The sequence below is a fragment of the Pararge aegeria genome, chromosome 11, assembly GCF_905163445.1.
Source record: "Pararge aegeria chromosome 11, ilParAegt1.1, whole genome shotgun sequence".
NCBI classification, from domain to species: Eukaryota; Metazoa; Arthropoda; class Insecta; order Lepidoptera; family Nymphalidae; genus Pararge; species Pararge aegeria.
Window position 1 is genome coordinate 381,608 of NC_053190.1, and position 19,613 is coordinate 401,220.

Below are 19,613 nucleotides of genomic sequence, written 5' to 3' on the forward strand. Positions count from 1 at the left end.
AAGGGGCTTTTGTAGGTTACCTATATGTCAGCCCCATAGTTACACACGATATGAGTCATAAATCAATCTATAAAGTTCTCAGTTACCAACAAATGTATAAATTTGTTGGTAACATTGTCGAAATGCTCAAAGGTTCGCTAATATTATTAGAGTTAAAAATGCCAATTCAATAAATTCATATTCAGTTCATAGGTTAGTGTTTCTTGCAAGCTGTGACTCCGAACACTCGCCAATTAGTAGGAGCAATAGATCATCTAGACGTACTTAATTTAGATATAATGAAGATTAATAGCCGTACAAAATGCAATTTCATACAAAATAACTAAAGAGTTACGGCACGAGGTCTTAGTTTAGGGAGCTAATAGTAATATCAAAAGCAATAACTTCTGAGATCTGAAGCTCTAGATTAAAGTACCTGCTGTACATAAACAATCTTTAATGTACCCGGATTTTTGCAATGAGACAAATAGTTCAGTGAATCACAAGAATAACAATGGACAGTGACAAAAGACGAACCGTCGCCTAACCGATGTGTGAGCCTTATATTTTGTCGCCACAGAGATTCTATCTCTTCTTGGAACAAAGACTTCCTCGTTAGACTGTGTGAGTTGGCATTTGTACTATTCCCTCATTTTGTTAATAAGGTCATTAACCCAGTCAGTGAAATACAACAAGCATTCAATACGTAACTTAACTTTGTAAACGGTCAATGTACGAATTTAGACTTATTTGTGATATTTTGTAGGTCTTCTTTTCTTAGATTACTGTCTCAATAAATTACTAACTTCGGGGCATATGGAAAAATTAGACTTGGCACTCTTTTCTTTTTAAACATGGTTTTTTTTGCCATTTGGTTTGTTTGATCGAGTCATGGATGTCTATATAGTTTGCGTGGCTTCTATAAATGACAAAATATTATATCTTAAATTTTCGGAACATCGAGACTTGTGATATTGACTACTCTTCTATACCATATATCCAATGTACTACTTTTCTTATAATTAGGTGGGGACAGTCCTCATGGACATTCGTCCGGATAGTGCCGGAATCCTTCTTGCTAAGAACCTCTTTTCGCTTCTATGTGTTAGTGAACCTGCCATATCGCTTCCCTCCCTTTCGTCTCTTCTTCACTTGTATTATCGCTTCCATTATTTATAAATTCCCACTTCTGTGGAGGTTAGGTTCTCCCCCTTTATTTCACGTCTACTTCCTTCCTCACGTTCACCGTTAGTTTTCTACACCGTCTCTACCATACTCTAACCCACCATATACTCACTAATAAGGTTGCCTATTGGTTTCTACTTTTTTTAATGTTTCTGTTTTGAATATCAAGTTTTTAATTTACCTCGTTGTTTTTGAATAAATGATGCTAAATAAACCTCCAACTTTAGCGCTGTTCAACGTTCAATTCATTTGAAAACTCCAATGTCACAGAGGAATGCTCGCCCAGTTGTCTTATAGGCCTAGGTTGTGTTCCTCTGTTTACTATAATTAGTTTAATTCGTATAATTAGGGATTTCCATTAGCAAAGCATTCGCCACCGCCGGGCTGCCGAGCGATATTTTTACCGCAGCGACGTCTCACTCCCATTGTATTTCTATTTCGCTTCAGTTTGTCTGCTAATGTCAGCACGGCGAACCACAGCGGTACTTGCTTGCTATTTGTTTTATTCAGCGTTGCTATTTTTAAACTTTGAACTGCATATTTCAAATTTTTAACCACTTCTGACGTATTTAATCTGGTTTTGGTTCATTTTTGGTAATTAATTTTGTATTATATATATCGCTTCACATCCTTAAGATTATGTACTGACTTGACATTTTCTAGATCATAGGATAGGGTCCGCTATTCAGTATGTAACCGGCTTTCCCCTTAAACGTTAAATTTTTGGAGTTTCACCTAAGTCAAATGTCCGAACAAATACAGAACGGTTTAAGAAAGTTAAATGGAAACTGCGGGCTTAGGCTGCAATAGATAATAAAATTATTATAAATAAAACAAGACACACATAAGAAAAATAAATGAAATTATTACGTCCAAGAAACGTTGTATATAATGAGTGAGGATATATTTTCATGAAATATTTTGGAGATACAACAGCTGCTAATAGTAAATTTTCAATTTGTATCTATTATGCGAAAATTCTTTTTTTAAACAGACAGTAGAACAAAGCAATTTTTTATTTTGAAACCGTATTGTACAGTTAACTAAGGAAGTTGTATTTAACGAAACAACAATAGTAAAGATGATTGATTCATTCGTTCAAGTGTGGCTCAAAAGTTGTGCGCAAAGTATTTCTAAGTCAGATGCAGTAGGCACTATGTTGTGATTCAAACTCGGTACTTGATTAGCACCGATTTATTGTTTTAATTATTGGCATACTTACATAAAAAATAATCATGACACAACATCTCTTCAATTATTTTTTTAAAAGCAAAATGTTTATCTTTCAATAAATATAGATTAAATACTGAAGACTGAAATTATATATAGATGTAGAAATATATATAAGCCAATCACTTCATGCACTCAGTATATATTAACAATTCATTCAATTTAAAAAATAATACATGTTGATTGTTATTTACATTCATTCTTTTCATTAACAACAAATTTGTTGATAACGCACCTTAGGGCTTAATCCATTATGCAACTTTTTGTATTAGTTGGGATTTCCGTGCTGCCAAAAGACTTTTCTAATGGGAGAATGATATTGCGCTCAGACCTCACTCTATCTATTACGAAAATTGGTTGGCTTTCATTGAATCTCTATATGAATATCTCAATATGAATACATTTTTTTCAAATCACAGGGCTTCTTAAATCCGTTATGAGTATGATACTGAATAATGTCTTTAGTTTCGGCTTACATAACATCTAACAAATTCAATGTCTGCCAACTATTAACACCTGTCCATTTGTGAAGCAAAAGATCTACTAGATCAAAGAGATCTTGCTCTCCATTTTCTCTCGGTACTTCTTGCGGTATATCCCCACTCCTGGGGATATACCGCAAGAGCAACAAAGCTATTTTATTAAATTAAATAACATTGCAATCGATGGAGTCTCAGTAATGATTATTAAAGTCAACGTTCCTTGCTACTGTATTTTTGGCTCAGTAATAATCAAAGGTAGGTTGAGTTTATTTTTACCGTCTCGAGTGTGCGTGTCAAGAATCGTTAACTTTTAAGACTTGATTAGACAAAAAGATTAGCGTTGTTTTAGTGACTATTTGTTGTTATGAAACTTTGACTTGACTAGAATTAATGAGTTTTAATGATAATATGATCAAAGACTGCCATTAGCACAAGGAAAACTTTTGTGAGCTATTTAATGTAACGAATGTCATAAATCAATGACGGCATGGTGGAATTACCAATTCTTATGCTTTACTAAATATTCGGTTCTTTTGGAAGTTTATTATTTGAATTTTTCGTCAAATCATCCCAGTAAAAAAATTATTAAAAGAGTGATTTCTATATATATAGATTTTATCGGTTCACAACCACAGACATATTTCTTACGTAGATTTACATACTGTCGGTGCGAAGTGCGTACGCAACACTCTTCATTCATAATGCAGCAATGGCAGCTCAGTCGAAAACGGTGGCACGGGGCACTTCACGCCTCTTACTATGGTTGCAGATTGAAATTCAATAACTTACTAATACTTAATTCATTCATTTTTCTCCTTGAGATTTTATCCTTGGAAGTTTCCATGTTCCTTTTATACAGTTTCTTACTGTAGGGAATCTGTTGCATCGTCTCCATACCATTGCGGCGATTATTATTTCCGCTGTCAAAATTAAATGACGTGTACGGAAAGCAGCTGGCAACTTGTTAGAAGTTATCTCTTAATAATTATAGAGAAGTAACACTGGCCTTATGACAATTTACAACAACTGTATTTGTAAACAATTGTATCGCAAGGTATCTAGTTATTGCAATAAATTAAAAATGTTTAATTAACTATTGCATCGCTCGAAAATATACCCCGTATCAGAAATATCGGCTTAATATTGATTGTGTTTCGGCTTGTGTTAGGAACATAGAACATAAACGACAATTCGACAGGTACTATTCGGCAAGATTATTTTTATGGGTTTTTATTCAAAGCCGGTCTACCATTCGGTTAGACCAGATACGACTTTGGTATACGTCGCCACGGGCCACAATCTTTCTTATTATTGTCCTGTTGCAACCGCTAGGTACTACTGGCGCTGTATCTCTGAAGATTTGTCGCCATTTAATTTAAGTCGATAGCTGTCGGGACCGCTGCCATCGATCTTAATAATCTCAGTCAGCTGCTAGCCGTGACTTCCGCGTATTGTATTGTAGGAGTCATGTAGGTAAAAGGAGCATAGATGATTTTGTACCGGGATTGGTTCAGTAATAATCCAATAGTATCTATTCTAGGTAATAATGCCTAGCCATTGTAGAAATTTAAGATAATTGTGTTGAGGTCTTTGATCATAAGCTTAAATGTATGTCGGCAATTTTATGATATATCCTATAATGGAATCCTTTTAAATAACACCTACGATACAATTTTTTTGCAATTCTTGCCTGTGAAACTGATATTAATTCATACGAGTTTTTGTAATATATGAAAACCACAGAATTTTTTGGCATAAAATAGGAATAACTGTTACTTTGAAATAATGAGCTAAGATTTTTGTGTTTTCTAGGTAATACGCCAGTTTCCATTTTGAGCAACCGACCAGCATTCGTTTTTTTTCACGATTAATGAGCATTTCGAAAGTAGTTCTTTTATTTCTGTACAGCAACTCTGCCCTCGTTGTAACCGAGCCCTGAGGCAGTCTATTGTCCCACGAGTTGTCGCGATGACACCGCGCCGCTTGGCTGAGCGCGGCCTTTTCAACATGAACCTTTTTATTCGTTTAAAGCATCTACTTATCTAGGCAACTTGAAAGGAGCAGGCAGAAATATATGGGTTCGGTCCGACCGCCAGCAGGCTGCATTGACCATAGCCCTGATCCATGTTCTAATTTAACACTTCTAACAACCAACATTTAATGAAGAGCTGTTTTTGGAAACATGTATTCAGCCAAAGGCCATAAAATATAATGGAACAAAAGCTTTCATTTATACTACTATACTATACTAGTCCAATAATAAGTCCGGTCTGTCCTTATAGGTGGCGCTTGAATCTGGACTCTGAAAGCCTTATCTTAATCGCTCAGCGATAGAACGTTTTGCGATTCCCTGACAGTAATATATGATCCATAATGAATCCAGGGGGAAGGTGACTGGCAACTCAAGTTAGCGAGCTCAATTAGTAACAGTGAGAAGGCCATGCTTCGTTCGCCCTTCACCAGCACAAACAGAAGTGACTCCATGACGGCTCTGGACTTCCAAAGGTTGATTTGTAGGTACTGGGCTGGGCTAATCCTAAATCGCTAGGTTGCAGTAGCTTTTTGTTTGTCTACCATTAATCAGCACCAGTCTGCAATATTTCTACTAGTAAGTAATAACAAAAATATTGTTTTTTTTTAAACATAATAAGATCGCGCAGTAACAGATTCGGCCGCGCAGTAAGGTCGGGAACAGTGCTGCAGCAAGCTTCTCTCATTGACCTCATTAAGCCTGTTGAAGCTGTCCTCATCGAGCCCGCTGAGCCAGCGGTATTGTCTCGGATCGATCGTCAATTCCGCGTCGGGTGTCGCGCCGCCTCGCTGAACACGACCTTTTGAATCGCATTTCAGTCACTTGCCTATTGTGCTGCTGCTAATAATTCTAATTTACTTTTCATCTTCTAATTTTTTCAGTGCTAGCCGCTAAATTGTGTTTAGGAATGTGAAGCAACAATTGTCATCAGATTCACATAGGAGTGTAGGGATGCATCTGAAAGCCGATCGGAACCATACGTTCTATAAGAAGTCAACTACACCATCCTCGTCACACGGCTGACGAATGTGTTTATCTAGATATATCCTTTAAAAATAATTATTTTCTTAATTTTAATATATGGCTTTTTTTTATTTCGACATTGCCCACCTATCCAAATGTCAAATAAACAGTTTACCCTTTTTAAATTTTCGATTTATATGACTGGATCTGAGTTTAGATTTTACGAAAATATGGCAGATCGCATAATGGATACCGAAAATAAATTGAATTGATTAACGCACCGCATTTCCGCATTTCGAAGCTTTTACTACTGGTTAGAAATGACGCGGACGGCATGGCTTGTGTAGGTATGTGAGATTTAGTTATGTTTAGAACGTTTTTCCCCCGTAATGTTATGTAAGGTCGCTTGTAAACGTGAATAGGGATAGTGCTATCAGTTATGACAGCATCGTGCAGCTATGCGAGCCGATAACGTCGACCGTAACCTTCGCGTCAGCTGTTCATCATAACTAGCTTCATACACACCACTTTCTATGCATATAGTTCAAGTTATTATTTCTTAACCACTATAGTGTGTTGTTGTATTTGCATTAATTTTGGTTTTCTATGTTGTGTGCAATAAAAGTGTACTCATTCATTCATTTATTGACTACTAACGCTGGCGCGCACGTGTACGGCAACGCGACGAATATGACGAGGGTGCGGAAGTATGGGAGTCTTTATACCTAGGAGTATAACACGAGACCTGCGTCATCGGAACGACAGTTGGCGACCAGATGCGACGCCATGCTGACTCGTTACAAAAGACCACTTGGAAGAGGGGTGACATGCCGATAGGGTATTACCGTATTGATGATGATGAAAAACTCTTCCACGACTTTTTCCTGGGATCAATAGTTTTAGAGGAATAACTGTCCAAAGTTGTCATAACAAAACGCAGCAAAAACCATATCATCAGCTGTATATATGAGGTCAAATATTATTGCATCGAAAAAAGCCATTTTTATAGCCATACGTACATGTGTAAATGTAATTTTGTCAGTCATTACAATTATGTAGGTAAAGTTGACTCTTATTTTTTATGTTACTTTTAACTAAGTATATGAAAACTGCAGTTCCTCTAAACAGAGCATAAATTATTTTTAAATATGGTTTCATAGTAGGGAACCACCGTGTGGCGTACACTTTCAAAAGCTCCTTGTAGAATATTATGGAAATCTTGTTCCTATTATTTTGATAGTAATTAAGTTTTGAAAATACTTGGGACTAGCATGTTAAATATTAACAGTCTCCAGATGATTACACGAATATCTACTTCTGCTTCATTTGTTTGCTCGTAAACATTTTAACAAACTCACCCTTGAGTTCATTAAAATATGAACATTCTGATAATAGTGTATCTCGTTATTGCAACTTAGTCGCCCTTGGCTGCTATACAAATTCTCAGCACCAATGCACTTAAGATGGTCATCCGGTGCCTATCGTCGAAAGTTGCTTGGTATGATACTTTTTTTGTTCCACTACAAATCTGTCATCTATACGGCTAGCATGGGCAGGACACAAAAATCCCCGGATTATATCCACTGACCAGGGATACTATTTACCCGTTCACCTGCCACACGAAACGTATCCCGCTGTCGCTTTCAGTAGCTAATTTGCGCAATTGCCTTTAGAGTCGCATAATATAGTATAAAGAATACTTACTGTTTAGAGTACGACCCCAAGTGCATTTATAAGTCCATTAATTCACGTTAATAACGGTTTTCACGTAACAATATTAACGCAACGTAATTTACCAACGTTATTATCGGTTTCAATAAACCTACGTAATAATTGGTAGTAAATAAAGTGAATTTTGCTCTTTAGTGCGGCGGCTGGGCAACGGCCTCTGATAAGGAGTATCATTAACGACTGCATCTCAGTGCTCCCTGTTATTTGATAACTCACTAATTAAAATGGATAATTGTAGGCATGTTTAAAAACTTTAACCTATATTAATCAACTAAGTAAGCTAGGTCCAACAGTTAATTTTGTTGAAATTGCAATCAGTGTTTAGAAATGTGTGTTTTATCGAATTAGCTTCGATATAATGTTACTTTCACATAAGTTGTGACCACACATATTATATTATTATATATTATACTCATTACAAGCAATGTTTGAACCTTTTCCGTAATATGATATCATAAAATGAATGTACTTTTTTATTAATTTTTTACTTCGTTAATGTGTAATTTAATCTTGCCGTATTGGATTTTTGGTGTGAAACACCACAAATAGAGTCTAAGGTACTCGAATAACATATAGGTAGGTACTTGTTCATTTTCAACTTGCGACATAGACCTGTTTAAATATTTCTCCTAATATTCGCTTTATCTATATTGTGTTTCACACAATAGTATGTTTTTGATAAATTTTTATTGAGTTCTTAGTTCAATCACCAGATTTTTCAATCTGAGCTAAGTATATCCCACCTCATTACATTAAATCATTTTTATATCGATAAAATCCTTTACCTATAATCATTACTCGACGAAGTTCAAGATTTCAAGTAAGAGAAAAATGTCTTCTCATCTAGGTTATACTTACAGTAGCTGTAGTATTTTTTTTTAAGTGTTGCGTTTTCGATAATCTCGTATCAAAGTTTACCCGAGAATACGCGATAACAAATCGGGTGTTGGTAGAGAATATGGAACCAGAGCAAGTCAGAGCAGGGATCGGTTATTTGACACGGGTCACTAACACGTAAGATGGGCAGCGCCGGGGTCGGCCGCCTGTACATTTGGCACGCAGTGCGCGTGTGAGTGACTGCGCCAACAAACGCCGCTGACTCGTTCATCAGTTATGTTAAGCTGGTCCGCGCTATGTTCGGCTGCCCTTTGAACCCTTCTCTGCGATGTGTAGGTGTTATAGGTGAGCGCGGCCTTAGGAGTTACAGCGTACAAGGGCTGGTCTGTATTTTCAAAAAAGCAGATCTTGGCTTGTCGGGACGGTAATATTTAGCTTCTTGACTTAGCTTTAATGTGTGTGTTACTTTTACGTTAATAAGCAAAGTATTACGAACTTAATGTGAATGAAACGCACGTGAATCTCTGAACAATAATTGGCAACCCGCCACTTGACCTACGCCACAGCAGCACAGGCTGTCGGCCGATTTTAAACAATTACTTTCCGATGCTGTTTTGTTGCTCGTTGTTCTATAAAGCTCCGACCAACTTTCGATTTTTGCGCGCATGACACATCACAGGAAGAAAAACTCGTTTGACGAGTTTGGACGAAAGTTTGGTCGACGTGCATGCATTTTATAATGTCACTAGGCTATGCCCTCGGCTTCGCCCAATCTCACCTCGGGTCAGTTTCTCGAGCTTTACTTCACATCCACAAGGGATCGTAGAAAATATAGTGCCAATTCTATTATTCACAAAAGGCCTAAATAACTGGTTAGTCTATAAATAGTGTTCAACTTTCCCACAGGGAACACAGACAAGAGCATAGCTTCAATTTTAGAATTGTCAATAAAGTTCAGACATTTGTGTACAACATAATCAGCACCAGTATACGCGTATATAAAAATCTCCTGACGATTTTGATGTAGGTTTTGCATTACACGTGTATTCCCTCCGTCCCGCGTTTTCGAATGTTGCAACCGAGTGACATAGACAAGATAACACTGCGACAGGTACATGGAGATAGACGAGTCGATGCGCTGCAGGGCTTCGGCTTAAACACTCAGCGCGTTGAGGCAGAAAGTGTATCTCGCGCTATAAGCTATTAATTCCATTTCCTTTCTAACCGACCACAGAATTAAGATGTAAATGTTTGTTTTTAAAACGTATACTCACTAAACCTGCTGTGCTGTACTCAACATAACTAGTTTAGTTAAGAAATTAGTTAGTGTAAAAATCCAAGTCCTCCTTTCGACCTTTGCGGGCATGAGTATAAGTAGAATGGTGGTTGTTTAGTTTCATGCAATGCATGGGTACCTTCCAATTCCAATTCCAAAGAGTGAGACCCGCGTTAAGGCCTATGTTTTACACCATCATAAAACTAATCGGCTCTAAAACGATGTTTTGCACCTACTATTCTGTTGTACTTAAACTTTATACGACTTTGTCTTAAAAGTTTTAATCTCGGAAGCGGTATGAAAAGGACCAACACCTCTCAAATATGGTTAGAGATCACAGTCCAACAGAATTAGTAGGTCCTTAATCTCAAGGTGCACATGTAACCAAGTAAAGTCGAACCTAAAGTCGAAGCAATTGAACTATTATTGTCAGTTGCTGGACGCGTGCTAGTTGCTATTCAAGGCTAGTTAGAGGGGTAAGTACTGTGCCAATGAGTTATTAATTTCTCTATTCATGATACTAAACAAAACATTCCCTAGCTCATTCATTAAAAAATACGCTGCGACATAACATCAGCTACACGTGTTTACAAGTCAAATGGGTATATGGAGCAGGAGAAAGAAAAGTCTCACACGCAAACAAATGCACTTGTTAATGTAATGTCATGTTATTGCAATAGGGATGACAACTTTTTTCGGCTAGGCCAAAACTGAAAATTGAAATTTGTGGAAATTGTAGGTGAGTATTTAAAATCTAAATCGAGTCGTAGACACCACCTACTAAAAACATAACTTTTATAGGAGGACCTCTACTCAGGAGGTGCGTTCTTAGGATATCTTGCAGCTCTTCAATGTATGTGTCAGAAATCAAACATAACCCGATCACACCACCTCACCAGCCGACCCGCAACAAAGCCCCATTTTATCATAAATTATGTCATCACTTAAATTTCATTTTTGAAATTTAATATGCCTTTATATCTGAGTTTTTATCACAACATGAATCAGATTATCTGTCTTTATATTGGTATCCATAATCTACGTTTTCTTATTTATCTTATCTTATGTACTGCAATACAGACAGATCTCAACGCCGTGGCCGTGTCGTCCGTCCACATTTTATCGACGTCTTTACTGTTACTGTGACTATACTGTGATGTAGCAAGTTCACGTCAAATGATGTAGGGAGACAATTCGTTATGAATAGTTTGAGTCGCTATGAGCTCAGCACTAAACTATTACGTACAAAAATTCTTAAAAGATGGCGTTTGTTGCGTTAGTGTCAAACTGCCCACCAAGCGGCGCAACGTCAGAGCGGGGTAACTAGAGTATAATCAAATTGTCTCGTAGTTTAATCTGTTTCGATCCAGTAAAGCTAGCAGTGCCACGAGATAAATATCTCGTATTTTTTCTAAAGCAAGAGTTGTACACAATATTATCGGTATACAAAATTTTCGGGTGGTGCTTCTGCTAGCCCTACAGGTCTACGCAGCCTATTTATTGATCGAGCCCGATATTCCAACAAAAAGTGGCTGTTACCACATTATTGAAGTATGTCAACCATCTCATCTTAAGAATTCAACCAGCACCTACTGTAACCAATAAGATTCAAATCACTTAAAGCTGTCAGAGAGGCAAAGCTTTCCTGTACAAGAAGCGCACAAGCTTGTGCAAAGTGCAGATATTGTCTAGTTGGCCCTTGACTGCCCTGCTCTTACTGAGTAGAAGCCACTGACCTCGCGCTCGGGAGGAAGGTCACACTGTGGTTACACTCGCCACGCTTGAGTCCGTATTCGTTTCAATGGTCGAGAGTGCACGACGCGCTCTCTTAGTAAATTGATCAGCCAGAGGTATGCAAGTTGAAACAAATAACCGGAGAAGCCATTTATCGGTGTATGCTCAATTGCCTTGTTTAAAAATCAAGATAAGTGGCACTGTTATCTGGATTTGGTATTACAGTTGCTTGCACAGAGGAATGTTAATAAAATATGATAATGAGCAAATATTAATATTTCATACTTTAAACCTAAACGAAACTAAACTTAGTGGAAGTACTAACTTACTACTAGCACCCCTTAAATAACACAACCCTAACTTTTAAATTAATTTTATCGTCTGAATTAGAATCTGAAGGTTTCGGGTCTTTAATCAAGCTTAATTTGGTACACATTAATAGTTTATTTATGAGCGCCTCCAAAACAAAAAACTCCAAAGATCGACGGCCAAACATGATTTGTGCCTCACAATAACAGCTACGATGTGACGCTTTGTAATGGGTTGACAACCACTATTGGCTAAAATAGCACCTTTAGCGGAAGCACCATAATATGTTCAGCTATTATTAAAATTTTATCAAATTTCACTACCGACCCGACGATATCAACTTTAATATGAAAACCTACTTTAAGTAACAGTACGCGTATACTGTGTTGGCCGGACAAAAGTAAGTCACGAGTGGCTGCGCCGTTATAGTGCCTGAGCGAACGTCTCGAAGAGCCAGCCTCGGCGCGTCCCGATTGTGAGAGGCTAGAGTCTGCAGCGTGGTGCCCCTAGCGCGCCGGTGACGTGTAGAAAGGTAGCGCGGCGTGGCACGGGCTGCCATGCGCTCGCCCACTCGCTCAACATGGCGCGTCCGCGACAGTCGCCCCGACACTCCGCGCAAAGCGCCGACCTGCCGCCCCGAGGACCAGGTACCGTACACCCCAAAGTCGCAGCCCTAGGGCCTAGCGCAGCCTTCAGGCCTAAACGTCAGCTCACGGTGCAGTGGCGTGCGCTCGCATGGGAGCCTGCGAGCCGTGCGGGCTGCGGCGCGCTAGGAGCCCGGGCCTACGTGGACAACATCTTGTTGTGTGCGAACGAAAAGGGATGGCCAGAGGTTACAGTTTTTAAACATTCTTTAGCGGTTGTGTCACTTTATAAAGTTGGAAATTAGTTTCATTAATGAAGTTGAGTTTCATTCATAAATTTGAGTTTGTAGTGTTTTGTAATTTGCGCCCAGTTTCTCAGACTGTCAGTGTACGTGTAATTTAGTTGTAATCCTAAATCATCAGCTTTTTGCTTATCTGTAATCGCTAAAGAGTATTAGTGTTTCTAGAGTAAGGTTTCATTTTATTGAGTTTTAAACATCGTTACTCTAGAGTTCATAATCGTGTGGCAAATCGCGCTGGAATCCTGTAGGATAAGCTGGGAATTTCACTGTGCAGTGGTGTTAGTTGAAACGGGTTAGCACGCAAGTATGTGACACGAGTACCTGTGTGTAACTTACAGACACAAACACTAGTGAACTCGAGCAAGCCAACGTGGACCCTCGGATGTGGCAATGTATTGTTTACTGTATTAAAATATGACCGCTAAGGGTAACATTTTGAACAACTTTCTTCACGGTTAAGTCGAAAGTCTAAATATGACTTGTTACAACTAGTTTCACTTATATTTGGAGTAGGTGTCTTTAATGTTAGGTAGGTAACTACTTTAGTATAAAATTTAAAACACTTTTTAATATTTTTAGATCGGATCTCATTATTAAGTTATTGAAACACTACTACTTACAAAAAAGAAGAATGTACGTAGGTGTTGACTAGTCATTATAATAATCCAAATTGAAATAAAATCTATTTATAGGCACTTCGTCAATTCTGTCTGTTAGTAGTGCGTACAGTCGGGTAAAGTAGGCTATAGGTATACCTTTAATGATATTCAGGTATAAATGTTTGGTCGATGACACCAGTGTCCGGTGTCCGCGTTAAAGCTGCACGTTAGAGCTACCTCTGGGTAGGACCGAGTAGGTAATGCCGTCAATTATTTAATGTTGTATTATCGCGTTCTCACTCCAAAACATCTCGTTCAAGCTGACACAGTACAAATATATGCAGTCCACGTCACTACGAGCGTTGTAAGTGTGGAGACAACAGCTCTGTAAAGGTTATTTGAAGCTCATTTAGTGATAAAATATACATTGTTTACCCACCTACTATCGCAAGCTAGTTGGCAACGATAACATTTGAGTAAGATTTATTAAACTCAAATGTTACTCAAACGTTTTGAATTGGTAAGCTGGTCTACCCGTGCCGAGCGTTCCTCGGGTGCCCGCAGCAGTCAGTAGCTCGTTCCGCTCCATGCGCCTCGGAACATTCTATCGGTGATAAAACGAAAGTTGCCACTTGGAATATGTTAATGCCCCTAATGAAGAATAACCACTCGCTCCTTTATCTTTTTATTTTCTTTCATAGCTAGCAATTTATTCACTTCATACACATTTTTATTTCGTTCAAAAGAAAGCCTTTTGTAGTTTGTACAATCTAGTTGTAGCTACAAAATATATGTTTTGTATAGTCGGCACCAAATCTTTTGGACGCACTGAAGTTGATCTTGCGCAATGGGCCTGCAATGCGGACACGCGTGTGGGTCCGCCGTGCCGCCCCCGCCCGCATGTGCCTCGTATTAGGTATTAGCAACGCCAAAAACCATCCCATTTGCCTACTTGTGCGCGGAGCACAGATTTAGCGCGACTACCTACCTAACCTGTCAAATATAACTGATTTATAAAAAGGTCCTGGATTGATAAGAGGTATTGCTGCTCATTGGCTGCTCGATGTGATGTTAATTTTATTCAATAGTATATAAATAATTAATAAATTAGTTAAAAATCAATTTTTGCGAATAGGGTAGACGAATGAATAACTTAAACATTATCTTTTTGGGCATTAATTGCTTTGACGTAAATCTTATTGAATAATAATTATGCATTGAGTTTGTTTATGTGTTCCGGAATGCCTCTTATCAACCCTCCTCCTTTGGAAAACTGTTTGCCAAGCATGCCGACATAGTTGACTCGCAACTTCACTTCGCTTCCGTCCCGCTCGTAAGCCGTTGTCTCGTATTATAAAACTTAAGCTTAATTTGCTATACGCCGCGAATAGCACGAGAATCTGTATGGTGTGATTTATAATTTCTTCAATCCTTATACTCCACACCAAACAGATCTTCGGCAAAGTACCCCTCAACGCACGTTTCGCCCCGAAACCGGAGCATCCTCAGGAGATGTTGAATTTACATTGAATAATTGTTAATTCTTCGTTGTCCCGTGTTGCAGTGGAGTCGCTGATCTACTGGCGGTCGGCGGCGCGCTCGGGCGCGGCGCTGGGCGCGGGGCTGGCGCTGCTGGTGGCGCTGGCGTGCTGCTCCGTGGTGTCGGTGCTGGCCTACAGCTCGCTGCTGGCGCTGAGCGCCGCCGTCGCCTTCCGCGTCTACAAGAACGTGCTGCAGGCCGTGCAGAAGACCAACGAGGGCCATCCCTTCAAGTGAGTGCCATCATCATCGTCAATAACAGTCCGGTGCTGGGCAAAGGCCTCTCCAAACGGAGGGCCCATAATCCACACGCCGGGCAGACAGTTCGGTGATCGCACTAGAGGCGTTAGTAGCACAGAAGACGCTGATTCCCGTCCTCCGTTACATTCCCTTAGTCGCCTCTTACGACCCCCGTGGGAAGATAGTGGCGGGGTAGTACGACTGTAGTCAGATCTGCTGCCACCACAGGGCACCTTCAAAGTTTTTATTACAAATAGCTTCCCAGCTCAGTGTAAGTTCCTATTTGTGACTCAAAAGCTTCGTGGGGCGAACTAGAGTGTGAGTGTTAATGTTAGTTAAGTTACAATGAATAAAATATCACTACGACATGCCCCAGGGGCCACTTGTTGCGTCACTAGGTGATTATTCAACACTTGTGTTTATTCAGTTTTAACTTATTTCTTTCACTCACCGTTGTACAATTAAAAGTTGTTCTTATTTCGATAATATGGAATTATCATTCGCAGTTTATTAACGTCCCACTGCCGAGCACAGACCTCCTCTCTTATAACAGAGAGGATGTTTTAGAGCGTAAGCCCACCACGCTACTCCAATGCGGGTTAATGGCCCTTAACGACCATTGTCACAAATTAGTTAAAATAATCGTAACCGAGCACGGGGGTTGACACAGTGAACCTCGTGAGTCAAATAATCGAGAAGACATTTATGAATTACCCCAACTTATAAATCTAATTAGAAAAAATCATTTACATTCTACACTGAGATGCTCTTTAGAGGCATTTTATGCGAATTTTGTACATCATAACATCAAATCGTCTTGCCCCGGCTCATGTAGTAGGCAACATTTAGATGGTGTTTTTTATCAAATAGAACGTTGCTTTGAACAGTATAGTACAGTTGCGTTTGCGATAAATTCACACGAATTCTCGCTCAAACTGCACTTGCTGTAGTAAAAGATTTGCTCGCACGCTTTCGAGAAGTTGTTTTGATGTATGAAACATGAAGCTCTGTATCTTCTAAGTAAAACGGACCTCAGGGTACTAGTTTTAGAGTCGAACAATCCTGTAGGTTCTGTCAAATGCCCGAGCTAAAGAATTGTAGGCATGTAAGATCAATTTTACTCCAGCTTGCAACTATTTCTATACTCGTAAACGAGTCCTCAATTGCGGGCGAGAAAATCTACAGCCCTCTCGTGTTTGTGGCTGGCTGCATGTGTTCACGGCGGCCGGGGCGGCCTCACGGTGTGCTGACGCGGCTGTCGGTTGCAGATGGCTGCTGGAGAAGGACGTGAGCGTGTCGGCGGAGCGCGCGCAGTCGCTGGCGGCCGCGGCCACCGCGCACCTCAACGCCGCGCTCACCGAGCTCCGCAGGTACCTAATCATTTGTCCGTGTAAATCCACGCAAATGGTTGTCTACATCCACGAATATATAACTGACTTCACTGTGATACGCGCCGTCTGCGATCGCACAAGCAATTCAGCGTTCCGGTACTATGTTGCGTAGAAACCGATTAGGGGTATGGGCTTAATATAACTGCTGTGCCCCTAACTTGGAATGCATCGTCATTTACCAGCAGGTCCGGCGGCGAGGTCACCATCCCCCATCAGTCTACACGAGTGCCGTGTGCAAAACGCGTCTTAATACAGTCTCGCCTTCCCGAAACACTGGCTAAGCCCTAGTGGCTATTGGATTACAGACAAAGTGCCTTCATACTTATCGTCATCAAATTCAAAAATTCAAATTCAAATTCAAAATTCATTTATTTCAAGTAGGCCTAATATAAGCACTTTTGAAACGTCAAGTCCGTCCGTCTGTAGTGATTCTACCACCGGTTCGGAAGGCAGATTCTACCGAGAAGAAGCCGGCAAGAAACTCAGCAGTTGCTCTTTTCCAACATCAACAATTTACATTTTGTATTTTAACATTCATTTTTCTATCTTGTGAGAGCTGAAAGCGGAGCCGGATGCTTCCAAGCAACCTTGTCATTAAAAAATTCATCAATTGTATAGTAACCTCGCTCTAATAAATGTGTTTTAACAAATTCTTTAAACTTGTGCATTGGCAGGTCCAAAATCACCTTAGGAATCATATTATAAAAGCGTATACTCAATCCCACAAATGATCCCTGTACCTTACGCAGACGATATGCAGATGACACTAATTTATGACCATTTCTTGTAAGTCGACCGTTTATGTCCACTTTTTGTGTATAAAGACTAATATGTTGTCTTACAAATACTATATTGTTATAAATATATTGTGAAGCTACAGTAAGTATGCCTATTTCTTTAAACTTCTCACGGAGGGATTCGCGTGATTTAAGTTTATATATTGACCGTACAGCTCTTTTCTGCAATATAAATATAGTTTCGATATCAGCTGCTTTACCCCATAACAAGATTCCATAGGACATAACACTATGAAAGTACGCAAAATAAACTAGCCTAGCTATTTCAACGTCAGTAATCTGTCTATTTTTTCTGACTGCGTAGGCAGCCGAGCTTAGTTTACCCGCTAGTGAATCTATATGGGCACCCCACTGTAGCTTATTAGCCAAGGTCACGCCCAGAAAAACTGTGGAAGTCTCTATTTTTAGTGATTCACCATTTATCATTATATTTTTATCAATTTTCTTTACATTTGGTAAGATAAATTCGACACACTTTGTTTTTTTTGCATTTAAAAGTAAGTTGTTAACTGTAAACCAGTGCGACACATGCGACATAACACGGTTTACTTCGTCAGAGTTATCTTTACTCCTATCAGTCTTAAAAATTAGAGATGTATCATCTGCAAACAATACAATGTCGCATGTTCCACTGACATGGTACGGTAGATCATTTATATACACTAAAAATAGAAAAGGACCCAAAATCGAGCCTTGTGGGACACCCATTGAGGTATTTGAACCCTGAGACTTTGCATCATTTATGCAAACTCTTTGGGTTCTATTGCTGAGATAAGAGGCAACCAAATTTAGTGCAACGTTTTGGATACCATAGTGGCTTAGCTTAAGAAGCAAGGTTTTATGATCAACACAATCGAAAGCTTTAGATAGATCACAAAAAACACCCATGGCGTTCTGTGAACATTCCCAGGCATCATAAACATGTTTTATAAGTTTAGCGCCTTCGTCCGTTGTGCTACGACCTTTAGTGAAGCCATACTGCTCAGGGTGTAGTAAGTTATTTACATTAAAATGATATAAGAGTTGATTTAATATAATTTTTTCAAATATCTTACTAAGAGCATCACATATCAAGGCGGTAGTCCACCACACCACTTTCATATGATAAGCTTGTATTATTTTGTGGAGCTTTCTTTATGAACAAAACACACCGAACCTAACGCGCTGAGCATTTTAAAAATAGACAAAGTCAATTATTGACTGCCCTATTGACTCAAGTATGCGAGCAGACTGGGTACCCATTTTATGGTTCCGTCGGAAATAACTCTTCAGATTCATTTATTAATGGAATCAGTCTGTATCTATCATACTTACTCGATTGCGGGAATATTATTAATGTGCCCGTTAGTGAAGAGTTATGGCTAAGTATCAAATACTCAACCAAATGGCCTCATATCAAAGGATATTAATGCAATCTGGCACGCAGGTAGACCTTGTCCTGGAGTTACACGCACTTTTTAACTGGTGAAAACGTTGGATCGAAGCAGGGATACAATGTACAGCTAAGTCGCTAAGTTAGTTACCGTGTATTTAGCAATTATTCATGATGAAGTCAACCTCTCCTGAGGATGCTTCGGTGTCGGAGCGAAGGTCTGTTTGGTGTGGAGTATAAAGATTGAAGAAATTATAAATTGCAGCATACGGTTTCTCATGTTTACGTCGAACAAATGACGCTTCAGTTCAGTGGCGAAAATGTTTTAGATCCACGGGATAAAGGCAATGGTTCGCGTACGACTTGTGCAGCACTAACGCGTGGTGGTCTGGTTGCAGGTTGTTCCTGGTTGAGGACCTGGTGGACTCGCTGAAGTTCGGCGCGCTGCTGTGGTGCCTCACGTACGTGGGCGCCTGCTTCAACGGCATCACGCTCATCATCCTGGGTGAGGCGCCCGCATGAGCTGACTATTGAAAAGAAGAAAATGCTTGCGCAATTATTCTTAAATTATCATTAATTACCACCAGATAAAAATCAACCAAGTAACTTGATTGATTTGTTGATGCACCTAAAGTTGCGACGATGTGCCTACGCAGATTTCATTGTTTTTGTGGCGCGGGGACAATGATATTGCTTCATAATGAGGCGTCATGTTGTTTTTGTAAATGAAACAATGCTAAACGTGAAGCAAAATTACTTGATTTCATTGGTGTTTCAAATAGTTTTTTTTTTCCCAAACATGCTTGGCAACTTAAGCATTATTTTGACAATCTCGAAGAAGTCGAGATAAAGCAGCGGCCGGCAAATGTTGCGTGATAGTCCACTTCTGTCGTGGTTTAGCGGCTAAATAAATTACATAGTAGATCTGTCGTATGATTTAAAAATGGAGCGATCTTTTACTCCGGGACATGACAACCCATGATGTAAATTATCAAAGGTTTTATTTAAATTTCCAACTAGCTGGAAAGTTG

General features: G+C 39.4%; 1 protein-coding gene across 7 annotated transcripts in view; it reads left to right on the top strand.

Moving 5' to 3' along the window:
- Window positions 1-19,613, top strand: part of LOC120627697 (reticulon-1-A) — a 34,930-nt gene that overhangs the window by 13,350 nt on the left and 1,967 nt on the right. For 6 of the 7 annotated variants that reach the window (XM_039895720.1, XM_039895721.1, XM_039895724.1 and 3 more), the window contains 3 exons: window positions 14,808-15,015; window positions 16,291-16,392; window positions 18,981-19,087. In XM_039895720.1, coding sequence (XP_039751654.1) covers window positions 14,808-15,015; window positions 16,291-16,392; window positions 18,981-19,087 — 417 coding nt within the window. Of the gene's footprint in view, window positions 1-12,314; window positions 12,406-14,807; window positions 15,016-16,290; window positions 16,393-18,980; window positions 19,088-19,613 lie in introns of those variants that run through there. The other variant, XM_039895723.1, reaches the window with a different exon arrangement.